Source organism: Budorcas taxicolor, chromosome 5 (genome assembly GCF_023091745.1).
Source record: "Budorcas taxicolor isolate Tak-1 chromosome 5, Takin1.1, whole genome shotgun sequence".
Lineage (NCBI taxonomy): Eukaryota > Metazoa > Chordata > Mammalia > Artiodactyla > Bovidae > Budorcas > Budorcas taxicolor.
This window is the reverse complement of record NC_068914.1, coordinates 72,417,161-72,437,245: the sequence shown is the minus strand read 5'-3', so window position 1 is coordinate 72,437,245 and position 20,085 is coordinate 72,417,161. Positions and strand designations below refer to the sequence as shown.

The 20,085-nt window shown below is 48.2% G+C and overlaps 1 protein-coding gene across 1 annotated transcript; it reads left to right on the top strand.

Moving 5' to 3' along the window:
- The first annotated feature begins 1,317 nt into the window (after positions 1-1,317).
- Positions 1,318-18,555, top strand: LOC128049040 (keratin, type II cuticular Hb5-like). The gene is made up of 9 exons (XM_052641549.1): positions 1,318-1,740; positions 4,347-4,555; positions 6,238-6,298; positions 7,206-7,301; positions 8,211-8,375; positions 8,606-8,731; positions 14,421-14,641; positions 17,679-17,710; positions 18,404-18,555. The coding sequence occupies exons 1-9, from the start codon at positions 1,318-1,320 to the stop codon at positions 18,553-18,555; spliced, it is 1,485 nt and encodes a 494-aa protein (XP_052497509.1).
- The last annotated feature ends 1,530 nt before the right edge of the window (positions 18,556-20,085 follow it).

Below are 20,085 nucleotides of genomic sequence, written 5' to 3'. Positions count from 1 at the left end.
ACCTGCCTTGGCTCCCACCTCCTTTGTGATCCCCCACCCGACCCCAGCCTACCATAAGTAAATGGTCCTCCTCAGAACACCAGGAGCACCCCCTTTGCCTGATTGGTCATCTTTCCCTCTCTTGCCATCGGTCTTTCCTGCCTCTGTCTGGTCTTCCCATGGGAATGAGGTTCCTCAAGGCAAACTCTGTCTACTCTCATTTCCCACAGCATCTAGACCAGGGTCCTGCTCGGGTGGGACATCAGCACTCACCCCCAAGAATGAAGGCACTTCCTCCAGGCTGCCTCCCAGGCGAGGCACACAGTGGAGGGTCAGCCAGTGTCTGTGGACTAGATGGAGGAGCTCTCCACACATTGGCCCTTCCCTCTTGTGTCTGTGCTATTCAAGCAGTGCTTCCTGAGGAGCTAGTATGTGCTGGTTGCCATGAGGGCTATAAAAGTGGGTAAGGCATGTTTCTGAATCGAGAGGCCACTGGTAGCTTCAGTAACTCTACTATAAGACCGGATGTGCACTGGATGACCTGCATGACCCCGCAGTTGTCTTCCTGTGCCAATGGAAGGGATTAGTGGCTGGTCAGCCAGCAGCATGTAAGAAGAGAGGCCAGCACCTTCATCCATGCCGGGCTTCCCTGGTGGCTTAGCTGGTAAAGAATCCACCTGCAATGCAGGAGACCTGAGTTCGATCTTGCTAGGTTGGGAAGATCTGGAGAAAGGAATGGCTACCCACTCCAGTATTCTGGCCTGGAGGATTCCATGGACTGTATAGTCCATGGGGTCACAAAGATTCGGACCTGACTGAGAGACTTTCACTTTCATCCATGCCAGGGAAACGCTCGAGGATGATCCCTCACCCACGCTCACCCGGAAGGATGCTCCAGGCATCACGTGCTCTGCTGGGAAGGACAGGCCCAGGGACCTTAGTGGGACATGGCACCCTTTGAGTCTCAAGAATACACTGGTACAGGCCTCCACTCGCCCCATGTGGGATCATGATGTCAGGTCTGATCCCAGGGCTGCAGGGGAATTAGGGGCTTCATGGATGTGTCTGGGCCTGTCGGGCTGAAAAGGCAGGGGCAGGTTTACTGTGATGTAGGGTCTCCTTGATACATCTATTAAGGGAGGCAAGTTTCAGCTTTCCTCTCAGCCTGCCTAGCGGGAGATTCCCATGCTCATAAATGATGTTAATGACTTTCCCCTGACTATTACATTGTCTGGAGGCCTGCTGTCCGCCTGATAAAAGGCAGGAGAGCTAGCGGGTCCTGGCATCCTTGGATTCTCCCCACCTCCCCGTCCTGGCTCTGGCCTGGCGAGCAGAGGCATGGCGAGCCACTCCTACCGCAACAGCTCCAGCTCCAGGGTCAGGGACTTCAGCTCCTGCTCAGCCGTTGTGCCCAAGCCTGGGGTGCGTGGCTTTGCCAACAGCCTGGCCTTCCACGGGGGCAGCCCCAGGGGCCCCGGCTACCGGCGTCTCGGGGGCTTTGGCAGCCAGAGCCTGTGTGCGGTGGGGTCCCCGCGGATCGCAGTGAGTTATGCGTGGCCCCTCAGAGGAGGGGGCAGCTTTGGCTACCGGGTAGGGGGCCTCTGCGGGCCTACCCCACCCTGTATTACCACCGTGTCGGTCAACAAGAGTCTCCTCACGCCCCTCAACCTGGAGATCGACCCCAAGGAGCAGTGCGTGAAGCAAGAGGAGAAGGAGCAGATCAAGTGTCTCAACAACAGGTTCGCTGCCTTCATCGACAAGGTGGGTGTCTGGGTTGTGGGCTGCTGCTTAGGAAGGGAAAGGTACTTGGAACCTGGTGACAGACTGGGTTCAAATACCTGGGGACTGCCCTGTTCCGAATTAGCACATGGCCCTGAGAACATGACTGAATCAGGGTCTCAGTTTTCAAATGTTGCCGTGAGACTCCAGTGTAATCATGGATATGAAACCACCAGTCAGAAAAGGAAGGTTTATTGCTGCTGCTCACCTTGCCCAGCAGGAGCTGACTGTGTGTCTGCGGCCCCATATTCTGGATCTCAGCCATCAAGGGGGTTGGGTGGGGTGGGCCTCTCTACTGAGGCTGGTGTCTCACCCTCTCCTAGAGGAGATGCTGCCATCTCCCTCGTGGACAGGGGAGCTATGACAGAGAGAGAGGCCAGAAGCTCCTGTCCTGCTCCTGTCTGGTGGGCACCTTGTGGGAAGGCTGGGAATTTCTAGGACTGCAGGCCCCTACTCAAAACATACACGGATTAAAGACAGTGAGGTGAGGAACAGGAGATCGATGGGGGCCGGTTTGGGGGATGCAGCATGGTGCTGTTCTGATGTTGCCGTCTCCAAGCCGGCCCTCTGGCTGGGTATATAGCTCTGGTTTCCCGTGTTCCAGTGAAGCTCTCTCTGTGAGTCTGATGGCTCTGGGAAGGACAGCCACCCATGTCCATTGGGGGAAAGCCTCCCTTTCCAGGGTGATTCCTGTGCACATCTGCACCTTGGAGTTTGTAGTAAGGTGCATTCCAAGGGGATGGGGGCGGGAGGGGTGGAAACTTTGTTCTTAGACAAATGCTCTCATCAGGAATAGGCATGCCAATAAGCAAAAGTGCGGGACACCCTCCCCCCCCTTTTTCTTTTTTTTTACTTTATTTTGCTTTACAACACTGTATTGGTTTTGCCATACCTTGACATGAATCAGCCACGGGTGTACATGAGTTCCCAATCTTGAACCCCCCTCCCACCTCCCTGGACACCCATTCTTCACATGCTGTTGGCTGTCCAAACCATTCTTCCCTCACATCGGCAAAATAAAGGTGACATTGGATCATGCAGGTCACTCCTTGCTCAAGGCCACCCACCAGGGGTTGGGCGAGGTTGAAGTCCAGCTCATACCCAGCATCATCCAAGTTTCAGTCTTGTTAAGGTGAGGGAAAGCCAGATTCTTGACCCAAATCACTCTCTTATTAGATGCTGGCGATGAATCGAATTTTTATAAAACAGTGTGAAGGCCAAATAAAACATGCCTCTGGGCCAGATCGCACCTGGGGGCTGCCAGTATGCCATTGCTGATGTGTTCTCACTGCCTCAGTTTAAAATGAGGCTCAGAGGACTTCCCTGGTGATCCAGTGGTTAAAAACCCGCCTGCCAGTCCTGGGGACAGAGGTTCGATCCCTGGTCCAGGAAAATTTCACATGCCTCGGCACAACTAAGCCCATGTGCCGTTAACTACTGAACTCAGACTGTGGAGCCCACGCTTTGCAACAAGAGAAGCCACCACAAGGAGAAACCCACACACCGCAGTTAGAAAGGAGCCTCTGCTCACCACAGCTACAGAAAGTCCTCGAGCGGCAGCAAAGACTGAAGGCAGCCATAAATAAATACATAAAAATAAAAAAATAAATTGAGGCTCAGAGAAAATGGGGCACAATGACATGGTGAGTGGCAGAGTTAGGCAATGAGAAATCTTCAAATTCCTGGTCCAGTCCCTCTGGACCCCTTGCCTTGGGGTCAGAGTGAAGGAGAGTCATGGTGGGTGCAATTTTCAATCACTGCCATAAAACTGCCCACAAACTTAGCAGCTTAAAAGAACACGAACCTATTACCTAATGAGGCCAAAACCAAGGGGTCAGCAGGGTTCTACTTCCTCTGGAGGTCCTGGGAAAACTTACTTTCAGGCCATGCAGACGTTGTACAGAATTGAGGTCTGTGACTGGAGGACTGGAGTCCCTGTTCCTTGCTGGCTGACTGCCAGAGGTTGGTCTCAGTGTCTAGGGGCCGCCATATTCCTTGACTCAAGGCCTGATCTCGATCACTATCATCATTCTCGATGATAGTGGTCCAGAGCTTCTCATGGTTCAAATCTCTTCTCTGCTTCCTTCTTTTGAGGGTATCTGTTACTCTTCTGCCTTCTAGTTTAAAAGGCCTGTGTGGCTATCTTGGGGCCACCTGGATAATTCAGGCTAATCTCTTGATCTTCAGTTTCACAACCTTAACTCCACCTGCAAGGTCCTCTTGCACGTAATGTGACCTATTTACAGGTTCTGAGGATTGAGACATAAACATCTTTGAGAGGCCATTTTTGTCTTGCCACATGAGGTCTGGGATATTTTTGCAGGATTAGAAGTTATTTCATTCTGTGCAGAATAAATGTCACAAATAAATTGTGTATTCTTTCTGGAAGGAGGGATGGAGTGAAGGGAAGTTTTTTGGGGAAACAATTGTGTCTTGCATTTTCTGACTTGGCCAGATCCTTTGGCCTCTGGGGGAAGGTCATGGGCTGCTGCGGGTCAGGGATCATCCCCAAGGGCAGAGGGAGCTCTAGGGGACCAGTCCTCTCCTGGGGCTCCTCCTGAGTCTCTTTCTATCGCTCTGGATGGCAGGTACGCTTCCTGGAGCAGCAGAACAAGCTGCTGGAGACCAAGCTACAGTTCTACCAGAACCGCCAGTGCTGTGAGAGCAACCTGGAGCCCCTGTTCAACGGCTATATTGAGACACTGAGGCGGGAGGCCGAATGCGTGGAGGCTGACAGTGGGAGGCTGGCCTCAGAGCTCAACCACGTGGAGGAAGTTCTGGAGGGCTACAAGAAGAAGTGAGTGTGGCCAGGCTGGGAGTGGTTATAGGTGTGCAGTGGGTCTTGACTGAGTTCATACAACCTTCCCGGAGATGGAGGTGGCTGAAGATTGGGGTCATCCCAGCCTACTTACCAAGATGGTTCTGCTTTATTAGTCTGCTCTGTCTTGTCTCAGCTCTCAACACTTGCAGCCCCATTCTGGGAAAGGGGGAAAGCTTTGCAGGGAAGAAGAGCTCCCAGCCTGGGAGAGGTGGGCACACATCCAGAGCACAGACTGACCCAGAGGTGGAGAAAGTGACAGTGAAAGGGTTAGTCACTCAGTCGTGTCCAGTTCTGTGTGACCCCTGGGCTGAAGCCTGCCAGGATTCTCTGTCCATGGAATTCTTCAAGCAAGAATCCTGGACTGCGTAGCCATTCCTTTCTCCAGGGGATCTTCCTGACCCAGGGATTGAACCCTGGCCTTCTGTGCTGCAGACAGATTCCTTACCATCTGAGCCACCAGGGAAGCCCAAGACAGATGGAGAGTGAGGAACAAAGGAAGCAGGAGGATGGAGAACAGACACTTGGGAGCAGTCAGCGCCAGGGTGGAGGAAAGGAGAAGTCTCTGGGGAGTTACCTTGACAATGACTTGGCAGATACCATCCAAGTATCTGATGAACTTGGATCATTCTTCTATTTACTCAGCAGATAAGTTATCAGGCTCTTGTTCTGCCAGGCTCCACAATTCAAGGTCCATGTACATCTTTTGTTTTAATTCGATTTATTTAGTCTGGCCATTACCTTGTTTAAACTTACTGGGTCACTGTTAACTTGCTCTTCTTTACTTGGTAGATATGGACAGAGTGATGGGTGATTTTGACATAATCAGTGCTGGTAATTTCACTGGGAAGTAGTTGAAATTCTGGTCTTGGAAGATCAGGCTCTACCATCCAGATGGATCCAGCATTGCGTTTTTTAAACTTTGCCTGGGGGGATGCAAATGCAGACACAATTGTGTTTGCAGGTGTCAGGGTCTGTCTCTCCTCTGGGGGTGTGAGGGCTGGTAATTATAGGGCTCAGAGTTTATAGCAGTCCTAATTACCCTGTCATTAAAAAGTTGTGAAAACCATGTTCTGGGAACTCTGGTGCTCCTTGTCAGGTTGGGGCAGGACTGCTCCAGTGATAAACCTCACAGGCAAGAGAGAGAGACTAGACCAAGCTGGCAGAGGAAGGCTGTGGAAAAGCTCCCAGCAATCTGGGCACCATAGGTGGCTTCTCTGATTTCAAGGTCTTGGATGTTGGGGGAGGGGGGAGAGAATGGCTTCCTGGGTCGCTACATTTTTTACAGTTTTAGAGTTGAAAGGCCCCCCTGGAGCATCTTTCATTCATTTGAAATGAACAAATAATTACTGAGTACCTGATCACACACCCGGCAATTTAACCCAAGATGCAGAGAGATTTGGTGACTTGCCTGAGGTTTTGCAGCGACTTCAGCCCAAACTTGGACCAGAAATCAGGTATCTGGACTCCATATCCGGTGTCCTTTGGTGGGTTCTTTGTGGCTGAGAAACAGAAGTATAGAGAGGCCAAGACACTTCTCCTAAGACACACAGAAAGTCCAGGGCAGGACCAGGGAGTTTTGATAACCTAGGACACGGCTGGGTAGCCTGAGGCCCTTACCCCTTGGGTGGGGCCTCTCCAACTGTGCTGTCTCTCCTCAGGTATGAAGAAGAGGTGGCTCTCAAGACTACGGCCGAGAATGAGTTTGTGGTGCTGAAGAAGGTGAGTGACTCGTTGCGCGTGGAGAGGAATTAAATATTGGATGCTGCATGCTCGGAGAATGGGCATTTTGCTAATTTCGAGTCAGTCCAGTTGTGGTGGTCAGACCAGGCTCCTTGGCAAATGGAGGCTTGTCGGTGGGTCAGGCTGCCAAAGTCATCTTGGTGCCGTGCAGGAACCCAGCCTGTGCTGATGGAAGCTTCTTAAAAAGAGACCTCATCATGCTGCTGTTTGGCTTTTTGTAAACTTCCCGAAAGCTGAAATGATTGCTTTCAAATCAGTTTCACTCTTCTATGGCCTTTGCTTCCCAGATTGGGAGGTATTAGTTCTCAGCTTGCTAGTGACTATGGGAGCTGTGGATCTTATTCAGTGCAAGTGGAGATGGTGGAAAAACCGGGGGAGAAAACTATTAATGATTTCTCTTTGATTTCAAATTGGTGAGTTGCAGTGTATGCTAATGCTCTTCATAAATACTGTGCTTACCATATACACCTCATTTGTTAGTAATCATGGAATGGAGAGAGGGCTGGTAGAAAATCTGCCAGGACAGGTGTGGCCTTGGTTTTCAGATGGAGAGCCAGCTGCTCGGGTGTTGAGTGGTGCCTGGACCACCCCTGGCTCTGTGCTCACCACACGGCCATGCTCTATGGACCGGTTTGGCTTGGCAGCTGCAGCCTGGCACGTTGGGTTGCCATCTTAGGCTACCTGCTTCTGCGGGATCCCTAGTTCCGGAGGAAGTGGAAAGAAGTCTCTAGGAGTCCGATTCCTTCCCACTTCTATCCCAGGGGGTCCCACTGATGTTTATGTGATGGGCAAGGGGTGGGCTGGGAGATGGCCTCTGGGCCTCCGCAGAGGCTGAAGGCTCCCCTGGCCCACTCTCCTGTCCCACCCTCCTGTGCGTCTCCACCAGGACACTGACTGTGCCTATCTGCGCAAGGCTGACCTGGAGGCCAACGTGGAGGCCCTGCGGGAGGAGCTGAGCTTCCTGCAGTCCCTGTACGATGAGGTGAACCTCTTCCCATCTCCAGAAGGGCAAGGGAAGCAGAGGGTGGAGGAGGGTTTTCTAGGTTTTCTGTCGCGGTTCCTCGGTTCTAGGAAAAGTTACGCATTCCTTATTCTTCTAGGGCCTCAACATCCTTTCCTTTTATGACAAGAGATTTTTCTCTTGCTCAGATCTTTCAAAATAGAAATGAGTAATGCCCTTCCTTTTTGGAGTGAACAGATATACACTACTATATCTAAAATAGATAACCAACAAAGACCTACCATAGAGCGCAGGGAACTAAAGTCAACATTTTGTAATAACCTATAAGAAAAAAAAATCTGAAAAAAGATATATGTGTATGTATAACTGAATCAGTTTGCTATACATATGAAGTGATAATAACATTATATATGAACTATTCTGCAATTAAAAAAGATAAGAAGCAAAAAATAATTTGAAAGACTGTGATTCATTGCCTATCTACACAGCATAACATGGAGATTTGACACTGTAAGTTTAGGTATATGAATATAATAATCATATTTTATTAATTCAAATAGTGTGAAAGCCCAGTTAGAAAATTCAGGACTCTGAACCTATTTGTTATCTGGTGGATTAGGTTTGTTCAGTCACAGCTGATCTGGGTAGTTGAGGACCCAAGTGGAGTGACCCAATTTGACTCTATCCACAGAAATCTACCTCTTTGATCCAGGCATTAATGAAATTCCACCTTACTCACTGCCTTGATATTATGATACAAATTCTAGCCTTTTATTCTTAAAGCAGCACTTAAAAATTTCCTGACTTGTCGGAAGTTTTCTAATTAATTTTCTAAAATTTCAGAGTTGGGGTTTGTGTTTTGAATTACCTGCGGAGAGGAGAATTGGAGAGGGCTTTGGAGATGAGGGCACTGGTTGTTTTCTCCTATAGGAAATCTATCTTCTTCAGTCGCAAATCTCTGACACCTCGGTGGTGGTAAAGATGGACAACAGCCGGGAGTTCAACATGGACTCGGTTGTGGCTGAGATCAAGGCTCAGTATGATGGCATCGCCAGCCGCAGCCGGGCAGAGGTTGAGTCCTGGTACCAAACCAAGGTGAGCTGGAGGGCAGACTGCCCCACTGGGCAGAGAGGACCACTGGAGCTGCACCTTCCCTGGAAAATGCATCCATGCACTCAGAGGGGCTATGGTGGAGGTCCATGCAGAGCAGGGCAGGAGGTGGGATAATCCAAGAAGAAATGTGGGTTGACTCTGCGTGACAACATCTCAGTACCTGCAGCCACCTTGCAGTCATTGGTCCTTTCCTCCTGTCTTCCAACCTGCAGTGCCAGGAGATAAAGGTCATGGTAACACAGCAGGGTGAGAACCTCCGCAGAACCAAGGAGGAGATCAATGAGCTGAACCGCGTGATCCAGAGGCTGACAGCCGAGGTGGAGAATGCCAAGCAGCAGGTCGGTGGGCTGCTGCTGGGGTCTGCTCTCTGCTTTCCTCCCGCTGCTGCTAACTTTGGAGGGGCATAAGCATATATATAGGCTTTCCAGGTGGCGCTAGTGGTAAGAACTCACCTGCCAAAGCAGGAGACATAAGGGATATGGGCTTGATCCCTGGGTTGTTAAGATCCCCTGGAGGAGGGCATGGAAACCCACTCCAGTATCCTTGCCTGGAGAATCCCATGGACAGAGGAGCCTGACAGGCTATAGTCCATAGGGTCGCAAAAGAGTTGAACTGAAGCAATTTAGCTCACATGCACAAGCATATATATTTCATTTCCATTATGATTTATTAAAGAATATTGAGTTTCCTGCACTATATGGTAGGACCTTGGTGTTTATCTATTTTGTATATAGTTATTTATATCTGCTAATCCCAAACTCCTAATTTATCCCCTTCCCCATCCCCTTCCTTTTGTGGTGACCATAGTTTGTTCTCTATGTCTGTGACTCTTTTGTAGATAAGTTCACTTGTGCCGTATCTTAGATTCCACATGTAAGGGATATCATATGGTATTTGTTTTTGTCTGACTGACTTCACTCAGTACATAGCCTCTAAGTCCATTCATGTTGCTACAGGTTTTATTTTACTCTTTTTTATGGCTGAGTACTATTCTTCTCTCTCTCTCTCTCTCTCTCTGTGTGCCACATCTTTATCCACTCATCTGTCGATGGACATTGAGGTTGCTTCCACGTCTCGGCAATTGTAAACAGTGCTGCAATGAACACTGGGGTGCATGTATCTTTTCAGATTAGGGTTTTCTCCAGATATATACCCAGGACTGGGATTGCTGGATCGTATGGTAACTCTATGTTTAGTTTTTTAAAGGAATCTGCATACTATTTTGGGCTTCCCTGATGGCTCAGCTGGTAAAGAATCTGCCTGCAATGCAGGGGACCTGGGTTTGATCTCTGGGTTGGGAAGATCCCCCTGGAGAAGGGAATGGCTACCCACTCCAGTACTCTGGCCAGGAGAATTCCATGGACTGTTTAGTCCATGGGTTGCAAAGAGTTGGACACAACTGAGCAACTTTCACTTTGCATACTGTTTTCCATAATGGCTGCACCAATTTATATTCCCACCAACAGTGTAGGAGTGTTCCCTTTTGAAGAGGCTTGTGTTTTAACAACCTGCATCTGAATGACCAAGAGTGCACAAGACATCCAAAGAGAGGATGCTTGGTCTCCCCCCTCCGAATTCTGTTCTCATTGCCCTCGGTATCCCTTCACAGCTCCTCTCCTCGAAACACACCTCAGACAACAGTCCAGTGCTGTGCTTGTCTCCTGCTTTCTCTCTCTCCCCGCTTCTCTTGTTGGACTTGGGGTGCACAGGCCTGAACTAGTGACACACCACTCTGTTCAAATGGAGCACTACCACCCTCTGTGCATTCCTCTCATTTAAAACTGTCCATCCTTCATCTTCAGTTCCATTCCCCTTCATCCCAGCACTCACTCTCATGCATTTAAAATAGTTCTTTATGGTCTCTCTTTCATCGATCTATTTCGTATGTATATTAGATTCGTTTAAACCTCTTAGTGTTTTAAGTTTACAAAATGTTATTATACCATAAAGCTCATTCAAATTCTGCCCCTTGCCAGTTGGAAGTCTTTGAAATCCATGCTGCTGCTGCTGCTGCTAAGTCGTTTCAGTCATGTCTGACTCTATATTGTCTGTTTCATTATTTCTGTCCTATGTATAAACCATGGTTTCCTATCCATTCCCTTATGATGGATGCTTGCTTAGTTTGCCTCCAAGACTTTGCTGTTACAATCAGTTGTATCATGAACATTTAATACATATCTCTACGGGTTTCCATGTGTAACCACATGAGGGATGTTTTGAAGATATAAAGCAAGAAGTGGAATTGTTGAGTTGTAAGATATTCACTAATTTACTTTCCATAAGTGCCCTCGGAGCTCTGGGCTAGAGTATGCTCCCAGCATGGGCAAACGAGGACTTCTGTTTCAGCATTTGCTGTTACCAGACTTTGGAACTCTTGTGGATCTAATAACGTGTAAATGGCATCTAACTGTTACTATAATTTTCATTTCTGTCGTTAACTAGAATGACTGTCTCTTCATTCACTTACTACTCATTTGCATTTTCCTTTCTGAGAGCTGCCTGTTCAGATCATCTGCCCATTTTCTTCTTGTGATTCTTTTTTTTTCTCCGTGATTTCCAGTATTTCCTTGCCCATTCTGTGTAGGCGTTAACCCTTTATATTTATACACCTTGCAGTTAATCTTCTCTCAACCTGTCACTTGTCTGTTTTGCTCTGATTTCCTTCACTGAATAGAAATCTTTAAACTGAATGTAGCCAAACCCATCACTTTTGCTTTAACAGTTAAGACTTGCAAAGGTCTGAGGTCATAGCGATCTGCTGTTTCAATTTTGTCTTCTACTGATGTTATACTTTTACCTCTCAGATTTAGGTCTTTAATCCATCTGGCCTTTATTTTTGGTATATACAAGGAGTAGGTTTTTAATAAAACTTCTCTACATATAGTAAGAACATGTTATGTAATGCATTTCTTTACTCACTGATTTGTGATATCACCTCTATCATAATACTGAGTTTCCACATATACCTGGTTTAAATTCTGTCCTTTCCCCTCACTTTAGCTGTTCTCAGCCACTGTGTAAGAGGTATCAGAAGTAATTTGTCACTATTAGTAGCCAAATAATGGAATATGAGAATGATTTACTTTCCAGAAGTGAAGTTAGAGAAAGTTAGCAGTTTTCCTCACTTGCATTCTGATATGCTTTTAAAAAAATTTATTTTAATGTGGTTAGAATAAAAACTTATAGGTTTCCTGAAGGCTCAGATGGTAAAGAATCACCTGAAATGCGGGAGACCCTATCTTGACTCCTGGGTGGGGAAAATCCCCTGGGGAAGGGAATGGCCAGCCGCTCCAGTATTCCTGCCTGGAGAGTTCCATGGACAGAGGAGCCTGGTGAGCTACAGTCGCAATAATTGGACATGGCTGAGTGACTAACAACAAGAACACTTAACATGACATATATCCTCTTCACAAGATTTTAAAGTGTATAACACATTATTGTTGATTCTAGGGACAATGTTTTGTAATGGATCTCTAGAGCTTATTTGTCCTGCTTTGTGCCCTGCTGCTGCTAAGGCGCTTCCGTCGTGTCCGACTCTGTGCGACCCCATAGACGGCCGCCCACCAGGCTTCCCCGTCCCTGGGGTTCTCCAGGCAAGAACACTGGAGTGGGGTGCCATTTCCCTCTCCAATGCGTGAAAGTGAAAAGGGAAAGTGAAGTCGTTCAGTCGCGTCCGACCCTCAGCGACCCCATGGACTGTAGCCTTCCAGGCTCCTCCGTCCGTGGGATTTTCCAGGCAAGAGTACTGGAGTGGGGTGTGATTGCCTTCTATGCCCGCTGATTTGTAACTCCCTATTTCCTCCTCCTCCTAGCCCCTGGCAACCATCACTCCACTCTTTCTTTTCTTTTCTTTTTTTTAATTTGTATTTATTTGACTGCTTCAGGCCTTAGCTGCCACATGTGGAATCTCCGTTGCCTCATTCAGGGTCTTTACTTGCGCTGCATGGACTCTCTAGTGTGTTTTGCAGGCTTAGTTGCTCGAGACAGCTGGGATCTTAATTCCCTGACGAGGAACTGAACTTGCTCCCCTTGCATTATAAGGCGGATTCTTAACCCCTAGATCACCAGGGAAATCCCCACTCCACTCTAATTCTATGATTTTGACTATTTTAGATACGTCATATAAGCTGAATTGTGCAGTGTTTGTCTTTCTGTGTCTGGCTTATTCAGTTCAGTTCAGTCGCTCAGTTGCATCCGACTCTTTGTGACCCCATGAACCGTAGCACACCAGGCCTCCCTGTCCATCACCAACTCCCAGAGTCCACCCAAACTCATGTCCATCGAGTCAGTGATGCCATCCAGCCATCTCATCCTCTATTGTCCCCTTCTCCTCCTGCCCTCAATCTTTCCCAGCATCAGGGTCTTTGCAAATGAGTCAGTTCTTCGCATCAGGTGGCCCAAGTATTGGAGTTTCAGCCTCAACATCAGTCCTTCCAATGAACACCCAGGACTGATCTCCTTTAGGATGGACTGGTTGGATCTTCTTGCAGTCCAAGGGACTCTCAAGAGTCTTCTCCAACACCACAGTTCAAAAGTATCAATTCTTCGGGGCTCATTATGCTTAGCATAATGTCCTCAGGGTTCATCCACATTGTCACACACTGGAGAATTTCCTTCTTTTAAAAGGCTCAAAAATATCACATTGTATGTATATACCGCGATTTCTTTATCCATTCACCTGTTGATGGACATTACACTGTTTTCATTCTTGGCTATTGTGAATAATACAAACATGGGAGAGCTAATATCTCTTTGAGATCCTGCTTTAGATTCTTCGGGATAAAATACCCAGAAGCGCAATTGCTGGATCATATGATAATCCTAGTTTTTAAAGTTTTTGAGAAACCTTTAAACTGTTTTCCAGAGCAGCTACACTATTTTGCATTCCCACCTAAAGTGTACCAGAGGTTCGATTTCTCCGCATCCTCATTAACACTTGTCTTGCTTTTCTGATAATAGCCAAACTGACAGGTGTGAGGTGATTCTCACTATGGAGTGGTTTGCATTTCCTTGATGATGGGTGATGTTGAATGTCTTTTTCATGTATCTATTAGTTATTTATTAGTCTTGTCTGGAGAGGTGTCTCTTTATGTCCTTAGCCCATTTGAAAAATTGGGCTAATTTTGTTTTCTGCTGTTGAGTTGTAGAAGTTTCTTATACCTTCTGAAGTTGGACAAAAGGAAGGTGCTATAGTTAGTGGACAAAAGCACTGGAATGGGAGCTTCTTCCAGCATGCTGATCTCAGGGAACCAAAGAATGAGATTCCCACACAGCAGCCTCTGAAAATCTGGGCTGCTGCTTCAGTTGTGTCCAACTCTGTGCAACCCCAAAGACGGCAGCCCACCAGGCTCCGCCATTCCTGGGATTCTCCAGGCAAGAACACTGGAGTGGGTTGCCATTTCCTTCTCCAATGCATGAAAGTGAAAAGTGAAAGAGAAGTCGCTCAGTCGTGTCCCACTCGTAGCGACCCCATGGACTGCAGCCCACCAGGTTCCTCCGTCCATGGGATTTTCTAGGCAAGAGTACTGGAGTGGGTTGCCATTGCATTCTCCGGAAAATCTGGGCTTGGCCCTCACTAATCGGGTAGCTCAGAGCAAGTCACAGCCTCTCCGACTGAGGTTCAATGTCTTCATCTGAATAATGGAAATAACCACACCTGTTCTGACAAGCTCAGGAGTAACTTCAAGGTCAAATTAGATACCATCTGTGAAAGTGACTTGTGAACTAACAGCAGTATAAAAATGTGAGATAATTATCTAATATTAGCATTAGTCTGATTCTAGTGCTAACATTTCCTTCCCCCAACAGCTCACCATGGACTTGAGTCTTACAAGTTAGTTTTAAAAAATGAAGGGAGAAAGCTCCAAATGGCTGTGATTTCCCTGCCTAGTTAATTTAAAAATTGACCATTTTGAATGGAGGTAAACTAGGAATGACCAAGGCCACGGGAGACCTTAGTCCCCACAGAGACCCAGAGTCCCCACAGCCTGCACTCGTCTTAGCCCCTTTTCTCCTTTCCTCCCTCAGCGCGGCAAACTGGAGGCTGCCCTGGCCGAGGCGGAGCAGCAGGGCGAGGCGGCCCAGAACGATGCCAAGTGCAAGCTGGCGGGGCTGGAGGAGGCCCTGCAGAAGGCCAAGCAGGACATGGCCTGCCTGCTCAAGGAGTACCAGGAGGTGATGAACTCCAAGCTGGGCCTGGATGTGGAGATTGCCACTTATCGCAAACTGCTGGAGGGCGAGGAGAGCCGGTGAGGACAGGCCCAGGGCCACTTCATATCCCCACGTCGGGCTAGAAGAGTGTCTCACTGACTCACCTCCAGGCAGAGAGCGTTCAAACTGGCCAAGTCTCTAGAGACCTAGAGAGGCCAGCCATTGCCCTATTCCCAGATAGGGAAACTGAAGCTCAGAGAGGAGAATGGCTTGTCCAAGACCACAGTTTGTTGTTGTTGAGTTTCTCAGTCATGTCTGACTCTTTGTGACCCCATGGACTGCAGTACACCAGGCTTCCCTGTCCTTTACCATCTCCTGGAGTTTGCTCAAACTCATGTCCATTGAGTCGGTGACGTCATCCAACCGTCTCATCCTCCATCATCCCCTCTCCTCTGCCTTCAATCTTTCCCAGCATCAGGGTTTTCTCTAATGACTCGGCTCTTTGCATCAAGTGACCAAAGTATTGGAGCTTCAGCTTCAGCATCAGATTGCAGCTAGTTAATGGCTAAGCTAGAACTACACCAGCCTCCTGGCTAGCACTCCAGTGATCTCCCTCCCTTCCTGTGCTGCCCCTCCAGTGCACCTACAGCTCATTCCCAGGCAACTACTTTACCCTGTTGGCTGAAAGCATGTTTTTGCAGTCATATCTCTGCTGCTGCTGCTGCTGCTAAGTCGCTTCAGTCGTGTCCGACTCTGTGTGACCCCATAGATGGCAGCCCACCAGGCTCCTCTGTCCCTGGGATTCTCCAGGCAAGAATACTGGAGTGGGTTGCCATTCCCTTCTCCAAGTCATATATCAGTGGGTTGTGAAAGCTGGAATCATTCAGAAGCTTTGTTAAAGGCCATTCCATTCAATTTGGGATTCACAGAATGCAAGGAATTCTCTTAGTCCAGGCAGTCTGGTGTTTAGAACAGCGAACAGACAGAAGCAGCACTGTGTCCTTGCCCAGCAGAGAAGACAAGCGCAGGCATGGATCCACCCGTCCTCTAGGTGATCGGGCTTAGTGTCCCAGGAAGACTGTCACAGGCTTCTCAGGGGAGGAGGCAGAGGAGCCGAGGGGGGCGGGAAAAGGATAGGTCACCTCAGGCAGTGCTGACAGTTTGAGCCAAGAATTGGGGCCAGGGGATGTCAGCATGGGAGGGAGCAATGCAGGTTTACTTCTTGGGTGGTACAAGGGTCTCTAGCCTTGAGATGGCCACCATTGCCTCTGAGCGGGGTCCCATCGTGGGGAGCAGGCCAGACTGGGGAATAGAGTGTAGAGATTACGATAGGCTGTGAGCCAGTTCACCCGGGTTTGGATCCCAGCACTACACGCACTAGCTTCAAAGTAATGTCCTAACCTGTAAAACAGATAATCATAAAATCCACTGCTTCAGGCTATTGCAAAGATTCAACAGGTAATGGAACATAGTAAGTTTGTGCAGGAAGAACTTATTATCAGAATTAGAATAACTCTATGGTGGGGTGGCCCGACAGGGCTGCACCCACAGAGAGACTCCATATTAACACTGTTAGTGTTAGAAATCTGACAAGAGTGGCACCCAAGGCATCTGGCCATGCCTGACCAAAGCTGGTAAATTTCCTGTCCATTTCTCAGGCCTTTGGGTGAAGCCAAATGTGCTATCACCTCCTGCAGTCCCTAGCCCACTTGCTAGCACTCAACGTGCAATGTGAAACTTACTTTCATTATGGTAACCATCAACCATCATTAGCGTGTTGATAACTCAGTCATAATAAATGATGCACTGTTCCCTACACGTGAGCTTTTAAAAGGTTGTTTAGTGTATTTGCATATGGTGGCCACTGCCCTTTTGATAGACTTTCTTTCGTTACATATGGGGCTGCCTTGATAGCTCAGATGGTAAAGAATCCACCTGCAACGTGAGAGGCCCGGGTTCAATCCCTGGGTTGGAAAGATCCTCTGGAGAAGGGAATGGCAACCCATTCCAGTATTCTTGCCTGGAGAATTCCCAGGACAGAGGGGCCTGGTGAGGTACAGTTCATGGGGTTGCAAAGAGTCAGAGATGACTGACTGACTAGCACTTTCACTTTCCTCTTACATATACCATATGTAATTAGATTATATGCTCATTTATTGTAGAAAGCACAGAAAATAAGAAAATAAAGTCAGGCCTAATTACTCAACTTGGAGATAGCTGCTGATGGGCACTGGCTAGAATCTTCTGGAAGGGCACAATTTTGAGACTGTAGCAAAGCCAGGTTCATGTAGCAGGAAGGTGAGCTGGAAGCATATATCCCCTGAGAAGACGAGGAGTCAGGCAGAATGAATCAGAGTAGAACATTCCTGGAGAAAAAGTTTCGAAGTTGGGAGTTTAAACAAAGTGAGGGAGACACAGAACAGAAAGTACAGGTGTTTATGAAGCATGCAAGGTCCTGGTATAATGACTCATCATAACGAGTTGTTTATAGTGTTCAGCAAAGGGTGCTGAAAACCTTTACATCAGGTTTACTGTGTGCCAGGCTCTGTCTGCAGACACTTTACACACAGAACTTATAGCAGTCTTGTTAGAGCTGAGGAAACAGGCTTGGAAAGGGGAGGTGACTTGCCCAAGGTCATCCAGCTAGTAACTGGTTCAGCCGTTTCTAGGGTCCAGGCTCTTAACTACATACCCTCCAGCCTCTCTCTGAGTTTGTCAAGTCAGGTGCGTGTCTGGGGTAGCTTTTAAGAGTGTGAGATGAAAGTGGGTCCATCCGGATGCTAGGCAAGCTTTTTCCCACCCAGAGGTGTCCAGTTAGGCAGTAGCTGCTCCCATCACCTATTTTTTGGCTTTGCTGGAATTTTAGCAGAGGGACAAGAAGGGTCACCCCACCCCTACTTTTCAGTATCCCAAGTTTCCATAGCCTAGAAGCAAGCAGGGAATAAAGTGGCCTTTTGGATCCTGCAAAGTAACCTCCCCCTGTCCTTTCGGGAACCCAGGGAACAGTGCTAGCACGGATGCCTCTGCAGAAGGCCCCGCCCCTCATCTCTCCTCCCTGCCTTCAGGATGGAGAGCAGGCATGCCACAAGAGCAGAGCAACCAGGTTCTAACTGCCTCCTCTCCTCTCCCCTGCAGGTTGTGTGAAGGTGTGGGCTCCATCAACATCTGTGAGTTTGAGGGTATGGGTGGGCATGCTTCTTTGGGTATCTATGGTCTTCATGGATTGCTTCATAGGTTGCTTGTGATGGGGGACTGAGCCTCTGTCCATTGTACACTGAGTGAGAGGGAGATAGGAGCTGAGAGACATGGATAGCCCCAGACAGCTGACCACCACCCAAACATGGACCCATCTGGAGCATCCACAAAGCTGAAGCCTACGCCTGTGGCAGATTCGGACCTGCTAATTGGTTCTTTAAAAATCATCCAAGTCTTTCAGCCACACAGAATACTCCTCAGGTGGTCCAATGTTTTATGAGAAAACCAACCAACCAACCATGGGATTACTGAAAACATCTCTTAAGTCTTCATCTTTAAAGATTCGACGTGTATGCCGCCTCTAGCCCAGGTGCCATCCATTCCCCTCACCTTTCCAGCAGCATTATTTCTAGATGACTCTGTGCTCAACCAGTTTTTGCCTAAAGATTTCAACATTGCAATGTAGTCAAGTAGAGTTCGGTGTCCAATTTACTAACCATACTCCTTCGGGAAGATGGCAATGGGTTTAGATTTTCCTGTAGTTTAAAAGGACTCATGTCACTAGTCCCTCAGTGTTTAAAGAGAGTTAATCATTGGTTCTAGAAAAATTCTGGGTCATGCCGTGTCTGAGATGGAGAGAATTCTGAGTTGGTATCTCCTTACAGGTGTGAGCCGTTCCCAGGGTGGCGTGATCTGCGGGGACCTTGGTTCCACCGTCCCTCGTGGCCTGGGTGGCCTGGCCATCAGCAACGGTGCTCTTTGCTCCCCCTCGGTAGGGGGATTCTGTTCCAGTGCGAGATCTGTGAGGTTTGCGTAGTGGGGGTTAGGACTCTGGACAAATGGTGTCTGAGGGGCCCGGGTAGAAATTGGGGCACAGGGAAAGCTTTTCTGTCTCAGGCCCAAATGTCAGTTTAGTGATTGTCCCTTGCTGGGGAGCCAGAACTAACTCTCCAGATTCCTTCTCACTGGAGTTATGGTTTACTGTCTGAGTGTCAACCCTGGGTTTGGCATTCTTGCCACCTCCATTGATTCTCCCCCCTCCCTGTGGTCCAAGAAAAGATGTAAAGACTTTTTGATATAAACTGTTTAGTCATTTTCTTCCCTAATTTCAGGTTAGTAGACATTTACTAAGAACTGACCATGTGCCAGGCCCTCTGGGCAGGGGCCCAGGTAGCAGGTGGCAGGGCATGGATATACCCTTGTGCTTTCTTTGCCCGTGGACAACGGACTGTTCATGGCCCATCAGCACTGAGGGGGCAGCAGAGGGAGTGGGGCTGGGGCTCTGGGAGTCCCCTCACTTGATCCTAGAGATTGTATGTTCCCAGAGCATCCCTCAACCTTGTAGCGATCAGGATGGAAAGACTGAGGCTAATCCCCCCAGGTTTTTATTATTGGTGGTTTGTAATTTTATTGTATTGGGGTGATTCCTGTAAGGCTTCTTCTCTCTTTTGGTGGGCATGATTCAATGTCATGGTAAACGTTTTCTCCTGTAACCAAGTCAATGCCTGTACCCTTCTTTGTTTCCCCGATTGTTTCAGTGGTTCTCCAAGTGTGGACCACGGACCACCATCTACATCACGATCCCTGAGGAGCGGGGGATGAGGGGATTGTTAAATATGCAGATGTTGGGCTCCACCCAGAACCACTGAATCAAAAGTTCTGGAGGTGAGTCCAGGAATCTGAATTTAAGCAAGCTCCCAGGTGATTCCTATAAGAATTAAAGATCAAGAGTCACTGGCTTGTGTGGGTGGCTCAGATCATTCTGGCCGTGGAGGTGACTTTCCCTCTGATTTTCACAGGATCAGATTCAACTCTTTGCCTTTCTCCTCTGACTTTGTCAAAAGATCAGAGCCCGTCTGGGCCACCCACGGTGGGGGTGAGGGTGGGGGCAAAGGTAGAAAAGAGGAGGAAAGGGGAACCTGTGTTGATGAGCACTGGTTAGATGGAACATCATATATGTATTTCATTCATTGCTTACAGCAACATTATTATACTGATACAGAAATTAAGGCCGTGAGACGTTGAGTAACTTCTCATACAGCTAGTCCAGGATCCAAACTGAGGGCTGTGTATGTTAGTCACTCAGTTGTGCCCGACTCTTCGAGAGCCCATGGTCTATCCATGGAATTCTCTAAGCAAGAAACCCAGAGTGGGTTGCCATTCCCTTCTCCAGGAGATCTTCCAAACCCAGGGTTCCAACTGGGGTCTCTGGCATTAAAGGCAGATTCTTTACCATCTGAGCCACAAGAGAAGCCCCAATAGGGAATGTCAATGCTCATATACTTTCTGCTCCCTTGCCTCGGTTTTTCCTGAAGAATAAAATCATGGCCCATGCCGTTCTAACTGA

Coding starts and splice junctions, on each gene's coding strand:
- LOC128049040 (XM_052641549.1), top strand. CDS start 1,318: ATGGCGAGCCACTCCTACCGCAACAGCTCCAGCTCCAGGGTCAGGGAC. Junction 8,732..14,420: donor TGGAGAATGCCAAGCAGCAG/GTCGGTGGGCTG, acceptor TTCCTCCCTCAG/CGCGGCAAACTGGAGGCTGC. Junction 17,711..18,403: donor TGTGGGCTCCATCAACATCT/GTGAGTTTGAGG, acceptor ATCTCCTTACAG/GTGTGAGCCGTTCCCAGGGT.